Below are 7,732 nucleotides of genomic sequence, written 5' to 3' on the forward strand. Positions count from 1 at the left end.
TTGGTACACCTCATAACCTTGGTACGGAAAAGCAAATGTTATTCAAATCGGACTAAAATAACACCCCCCTCCCGCATAATGGTAAATTTCAAAAACTCCGATATTTAAAAAACTGAGAACACTAATTTACTCCAAGTTAATACTTACAACAGTCTCTTAACAATTAATAAGACTGTTATAGGAATTTTAGGAATTGAACGTGACACCGCCCACTTTATGATTACAAAGGTCGATCTCGGTAACCGCTTTATCGATTTCTACCAAACTTGACTGAATGATTTCATTAAGTCAGTATATTATCGAAAACGTTTGAAATCGGAATAAACACCCTTGATACCTGCGCCGGGTATATAAAATTCATTTTCGCCTGGACTTATACATATTTACTTGTTGTTCTTAATTTTACTTTTGCCTTTATCCTTTTCTTCATCTATGTATGTGCGTACTCACCTTTACTTTCATTCTTGTATTGGTCTTTATCTAAATAAGTCTGATTCCGAATTCGAAAGTAGTTCCACTTCAAAAAAGTAAATTTTTGTAGGCTACTGCAATTAGAAGTTGGGAAAAATTTTGGCACATCCCGAAAGATTCTAAAATATTCCGAGAAATACCGTAGAGCTCGGAAAATCCCTAGATGTACCAAAAAAAACCAAACTTGACAAGTGACATTGTCACATTGATATGTGCGCTTATGTTAGAAAAGCAGTTAAAATACAGTACATTACATTACATTATTACATGTCAGTTTATTCTTGTGATCAAGTACTTACATATGTATGTAATTGTAATTGTGTTATAACAACAACACAACAATAAGTAGGCTAGTATTTTAGCATTTATGTGTACACACAAATAAACTTGGTTTTCAATATACATATGTATATCTAATAAGTATTTATGTTTACAATAGATATCTGTAACTTCATACATACATATGTAGATCTCCCACTAATAACTTATCTTCGCTATGTGCTGAGTCTGCCAATCGGCAATTTGTGGTAGATTTCGACTCATTTTGCTATTATAGAAGAGACTTTCGTAGCTTTGCGGTTGAATGAGTTGATTTTTCATATTCAGCTGATGTATTTGCTTGATATTATTTTTCAATTGAATTGGTACAGATGCATGTTGTGATTTACACTTATTATTGCGATATTTCTGAAGCAAAAATGTGGGCAGATCAACTAGCAAAAAGTATGCCAATTCCATTGTACTGATCAGCGAACAGCCAAGGAAGAGTCCAGCAATGCCACCAAAGGCGACTATAAGTATATAATTTGAAAATTTTATTAACTGGAATTACTAAACAATGTAACATAATATCTCACATCATCACCATTTGCATAAACTCAACACTCACCCATTAAGTCCACCCAACCGAATATCAAACTTGTGCGATAGACCATCATCGTTTCGAAACGGAAATGCACATCTAAATCAACATATGACAGATTGCCGCGCGTTTCCGACGGTAGAAATGAGGCACGTGCATCCGCCAAATAATTTAGCGAATAACAATTGCGAAAGCACTCACAAACCATGCCATCATGATAGTTGTGTACATACTTCTCCTCTTCCTCACTGTGAGAATACATAAAACGTTCTGCAAGAAGTATTTAGTTAGGTAAAATTTGAGGTATGAGAGAGATAAGAGTGAAGAACATGTGAGTGATTAAAGAGGAGTGATTTTAAAGTGAGTGCATGAAATGGTAAATAACAGTTCGATTGAAGTGTTACCGTTATTCTGCGCTAAACACAGCAAATCCTTTGCCTTGCAAGTGGGATACGGACCTGTAAGAGTTACAAGGTACGATTTTAAGTTGGCGGAAATGCGCTGAAGAAGGCATTGGCATCTATAAATGTACATATGTACAGTGGCGAAAATATGAATAGGAAAGAGATATTCTAGCGTTCTTTGGTTATTTCCCTTTCGTTTATTTAATGTTTGTTATTCTTTATGAAAGTGTAGCTCGTTATCCAACAAAAACCATGCAAGTCAAAATTTCAAACTTTGTACAAAAATTAGCGAAATTCGGCAAGGTTTCATCAACATTTTAAGATTTCATATAAACATTCTGAAAATGCAGTTTTATAGCCCATTAAATTTTGGTATAAAAAAATGCAAATTTTAAGTAGCTAAAACTTGTCATTGATTTTTGGCAATTTTTTTCGTGGAAGGTGTTGCGCATTATCTCTATACGAAAAAAACTGTAGAGCACAGTTTGTATTGAAAAAAAATGCGCTACTTCAAACTTGCACTTTGTTATACTTTTAAAACAGAAAGGCCTGCAAAACTGCATAATGAAAAAAATTAAAAAAATCTGTTTAAAAAGTTTAAAATTTTGATCAACATTTGTTGAAATTCGTCGCATTTTTATAAATGTTCTACAAAGTTTGAAATTTTGATTAGCATGGTTTTTTTAGATAGCAAAAAGTAATAAAAATTTTTTAAACAAAGAAAGTGGCCAAAACTTGCTAAAATGCCCTTTACCCATTTACATTCTCGCCACCGTAGGTGCGTTGGAGTATGTGTGGGTGGATGTACAAATGCTTTTACTGCCGATCACTGAGTATGAGATGCATTTTTTGATGGCTTGTACGTGCTTACCAGGTGGAAATAGCAAATCCATTGTGCAATTACAATATTTCACCAAGTACTGTTGATGACACTCTGATTGGCAATTTTCAATCATATAAACGTAACCCTGGAGCGTGCGAAAGTTCTTGCTGTTATTTTCATCCTTTTGAGGTGAGCGTTTGGAATGAGGACAAAATTGAAGAAAATTGTGGGGCAAAAATATAAACTTTACTTAAATTTAATGTAATTATTAAATCTAATGCAATTCTTTTGATAACAAATTTTTAAACACAGGATTGAAGGCGTCAGATGCGAACTATAGTGAGGAGAGACTGAATGAGAAAAGTTTCATTTACTCGTACACGTAGATCAAATACTAAACCATAGTGCGGCCAAAACTTTTTTAAACCCCGAAGAAGGCTCTAATGCAGTCCTTATTTGCAATAGAACCACAAAATAAAAAATAAAATGTGTTGAAAAAGGGAATAACGAACCGAAAACTGCACTAAAACGAGATATGTGGACCATAGGACTGATAAAATAAGAAAAAAGAAATTACAAATTTACTACCCTATCTAAGGCCAAACTAATTATGTATTCAAACAAGTATCTTAATAATTTGTTGCACATTAAGAAATCATCTAAACAAACCCAGAATCTAGTTGAAGGATTCATGCCTGCTTCTGGTTCTTTACTTTTAGGATGCGATGCTGCATTGTGAAGACAAGGAACAAACTTGTGGTGTCTAGTCCGTAGCTTTAACGATGAAGTGTTGGGAATAATACGAATACTAAGCTTTGATTTGCCCTAAGAACTTCTAATGAATAGGCATCTTGCCCACTCCATAGGCGCCAGATTGAGGATATACTGTTTATCTTTGGCTATGGGTTGGTAAATGAGAAATTTAGTTAAACGGCTTCATATTCAACGACTCATTCGCCACTGTTTCATTAAACCAGGGTAGGTATTGGAGTACATACAAGGCCTGCCAGAATTAAGTTGGTAGTGCAGGTTTGGTTGAGACTATTTTCATTGAAGATTGATTCCTCACGAATCATTTCTCCTTAGAGTATCGTATCTACTATAGTCTAACCTCACACAGCCATAAGATAACATTCGACTAGATAAATTAAAGACTTCAAAGTAAAGAGCTCAGAAGTTATGTATATGCATGAACTGGCGAATTAAAATGCCACACGGAAGTTCTCCTCCTCAGTCCTACTGCAAGAACTAAGTTTTTGAAGTGAAACTTCCTTAGCGGCGGTTAGTTGTTTAGGAGTAATTTGGCAAATTCAACGGAAATTGCACACGGAAATGGTGCAACGGAATTTGCACACGGAAATTGCACACTGAAATGATTGGGGCTGAAACAAATGCAGACACAGGGACCAATTTGGGAACTATTTCGGGATTTTAGCGATTGATATTTTCGGGACTTATTGACATAATAATCGATTTTGTTATCGATATTTTTTATCGATACTGCTATTGATTTAGCTATCAATATTGGTATCGATATTTTTTATCGATTTTTTATCGATACTTTTATCGATTTTGTTATCTATATTTTTATGGATTTTGTTATCGATATTTTTTCGATTTGGTTATAGAATAAGATATCGATTTTTTATCGATTGTGTGACAAACTGGATATGTAACGTAAGTTTCACTTCTCCAGTGTGGCCAAGGCGCACTTACTTATTTTGTTTGAAAGAAACATCCACTGGACGTGAAAATATAGTCTCTTCTTTGCTTTACAAGTTAAGACAGGACTGTGATTATACAGAGTTGAGTTGAGTTCTCTGACCCCTTTTTCGTAAAAAGATGAGTCTTTCCCAGACAGAAGTGTACATTATTACCGAGGGCTGTGTTAATTTTGAGTCAATAGTCTATTTCCAGGGTTAAGAAAGTTTCCTTCAGTGCAATGTTTGACAGATAAATTTTCTCAATATCTTTGCTTGTAGAATTTTGGCCTACTTTCGACATTGTGCAACTTAATTATTCTTGGTAAATTTAATTCTTATTAAAACTGCTATGAATTTGTTATTGTCATTTGTTTGCTTACATCGAAAATGCACTCCCTCAACTTCGACCCCAATCCACGCGTGTTATTGTCATAGTAGTAGGTGACAGGCTCCACTTCGATCATTGTGCGAGTATTCGCTGGTATGTTCAAAGCGTCTTGATGCCATACACTCGGCTCCGCAATCATAACCTGTTCGAGTGAATTTTTTTGCGTGTCAGCCTAAGTTGATGCTCCTCAGCAATAACGATACAATTCACAATTCAAAACAATAGAAACACTTACTGCTATTAAGTCGCTCATGTCCTTGTCTAATCGAGGTCCAATTCTTACCAAAGTAAGTAGTGAGGATCACTTGATCACTACCTAGTGAGTATTAGAGATGAATTAGACAACAATTATAGACACGAGTCACTTAACAGTAGTACGATTTTTTAATCTTTTGAATTCAAGGTATGTATGTCGTTACTTCTGAGCAGCACCGAATTATTCTGCTACTTACCAGCACACCCTTTTCGCTGTTACTTTTCGGATAGTGTTTTTCCGGATTTAAATGTACGCGCACCTTCAAACCACTACCCGGACCCGCAGCACCAGTATGCCAAGGCCATAGTACATCGGTTTTTTGCTTTTCACGTCCAGCTTCCGTTTCCAGTGTATTGAATGCCCAACATAGGCCATTTTTACTGCGTCGCAGTGAGAATATATCACAACAGCTCATAGAGAAGCGATTCCAGAAGCATTGACTTAAAAGCTCTTCACAACGCCACGTCATGAACTCAACCACTTGACTGAAGTTAACATAATTTAGCTGCTCGACAGACACATTTTGCAATTTACTGAAACTTTCAAACTCTGCAAATTTTACAGTATCATAACTGGCGACTATGAGTTCGAAGATTTGCTGATTTTCTGGTGTTTCGTTGGGTTGAAGAAAACGCGTTTTGGCTTCTTCAAAACGTTCCCAATTGAGTGAATTCGCATTAGAAACGGCCACCACTGGAAATGGGATATGATAAACGGGTTTACGCGTGCTATCGACCACAGTCTCCAGTCTGCCCTCAGTGAAGCGTTCGGAGAGTAAGTGACTGACGTAGACGGCGCCAAGTAAGGCCATCATGACGGTCAAGAACCAAACGAAACTGTAGAGTTAACAAAAAAACAACGCAGAATTTTTAGAATTCGAAAAAGCTGCTTATGCATCTACGTCCACTACTACTCACCGCTCATATTTTCCGGCTCTACGGCTAAACAACCGATTTACGCCATGTATTGTTGTGCTCTGTCCAAAACGAAAGGCCAATTCCCAGGCAGAGGTACTAAACTCGCCGGCCGCACGTCTGATAGACTGCCAAGAAGGCAGTTGTATTGCGGCATGCGGCTTCTCCTGTAACAGCGTATCGCGTGAGGAGGACAGCTGTAGCGCATTCGCTTGTGTTGCTTGAAAACGTGTAGGATAAATCATTTTTTCGTTGCTGATTGAGGGTCCTATGCCAACTGAAAGGACAAAAAAAAAAGAAAGTAACGCACTGCGTTAGGTGGCCGAAACGCACATAAATACATACATATGTATGTAAGTACGTATGCATAGTGGCTCAGCGCAATTGTCTTCGGTGTGGTTGTTAGTTACATTTTTGTGCAGCCAATTGTTTATTTTCTTATGCAAACACTCATGTCACACCATTCGCATGGCCTTGCATTTTTTCTTTGTGTTTAGTTCTGTGCGTGCGTGGTAATTAATGCTTTTGAAGTGTGTGTTGTGCATGCAAATATTTACCGTTAGAGTCGTGCTTTTGTTTGTCTATAAACATTTTTATTTCGTATGTATTTGCAAAAATTTTCAGGTGCACGTGCGGGTACAATCGGGTCAGTGGGTCAGCGTTGGGTGCGAGTGCATTGCACTATGGGCCAGCAAACGAAAAAAAAGTGGCCAATATTCGAAATCTTATCGGAATGGCTTAAAACTTGCCAGAGGGGGTTTTTGGGGTCGGTGATTACGAATCTGAAGTTAGATTTTAAAAATTCAAAATCTGATCGCGAATTTGAAGTTAGATTTAGAAAATTCGAAATTGCCTAGTCAGCCTCCACCAGGAGGAGGATACTCTACGAATGTAGACTTCGTTTCTTAATTTTTCGGTATTTTTTATCTTTACCTTTCTGGTTTTGTTTCTATATTTATAGTTTTTCTACCAATTACGAATGTAGACTTCACTGTTTTATTTTTTATACTTTGCATTTTTTTTATATATTTTATATGTATTCTTTTTACGAATTACGAACTTAGACTTCGCTTTTTTAATTTTTTTTTTGTAGTTTTGTTTACTTTTGTTTTTTTTTTTATATATTTTTATATTTTTTTACCAATAACCAAATAAGGCCTCTTTTTTATTTCTATTTTCCATTTTACATTTTGCTGTTTATTGTATTTTTTCTTTTTTTTCATTAATTACGAATTTAGAATTTGTTTTTCTTTATTTTACTTTTTATTTTGAAGTATATTTTTAATTTAATTAAATTAAGGTGGTTGAACGCTTCTCTCAGAAAAAGAAATTTTTGATTTCAGTTTTGAAATAAAAAACAGTATTAAAGTGTGCATTATCTCAGCAACTCGGAAAACTAATGGCCTTATTCATAAAAAATAATGTAGGTTTAAAGAGGCTTATAAATTGACGTTTTCATACATTTTTCAATTTATAAACCTTTTTAAAGCTACTTTATTTTTTATGAATAAGGGCCTAAAAATTTAGAATTAATTATCTACAGGTAGTGATAAACACATATGAAGGATCGAACCAAAATCGCTCACGCGGTTACAGCGCCGGTGAAGAAGGCGAATAAAAGAAAAAAAAATTGAAAATTAAAGTTTACGCCTGGCTCAATAAAGATGTCGAATTATTTTAAGCAAAGACTTTTTTGAATTATGTTTTTCTATTTTTTTATATGTATTCCTGTATCTTATTAATAAGAAAAGAAAAAACAAAAGGAAAATATTTATTATATTCTGGAAAAAAAATGAATTTTACTGTACACCGGATATGTAAACTTCAAATACAACTATTTCAATCAAAATGAAATTGTGACCACAATATTGAGGCAATTGATATAATATTTTACTAACAGTTACCTTAAAT

General features: G+C 35.1%; 1 protein-coding gene across 1 annotated transcript; it reads right to left on the bottom strand.

Moving 5' to 3' along the window:
- Nucleotides 1-948: 948 nt before the first annotated feature.
- Nucleotides 949-6,066, bottom strand: LOC108366761 (pickpocket protein 19-like). Its single transcript, XM_017621227.1, has 7 exons — nt 5,825-6,066; nt 5,104-5,743; nt 4,644-4,793; nt 2,609-2,741; nt 1,738-1,791; nt 1,361-1,603; nt 949-1,262 (listed from the first exon to the last, which is right to left on the bottom strand). Exons 1-7 carry the CDS (start codon nt 6,064-6,066, stop codon nt 949-951), a joined length of 1,776 nt encoding a protein of 591 aa, XP_017476716.1.
- Between the last annotated feature and the right edge of the window lie 1,666 nt (nt 6,067-7,732).

The sequence above is a fragment of the Rhagoletis zephyria genome, unplaced genomic scaffold, assembly GCF_001687245.7.
Source record: "Rhagoletis zephyria isolate East Lansing unplaced genomic scaffold, Rhagoletis_zephyria_1.1 Rzeph_scaffold_00041, whole genome shotgun sequence".
In the NCBI taxonomy this organism is placed as follows: Eukaryota; Metazoa; Arthropoda; class Insecta; order Diptera; family Tephritidae; genus Rhagoletis; species Rhagoletis zephyria.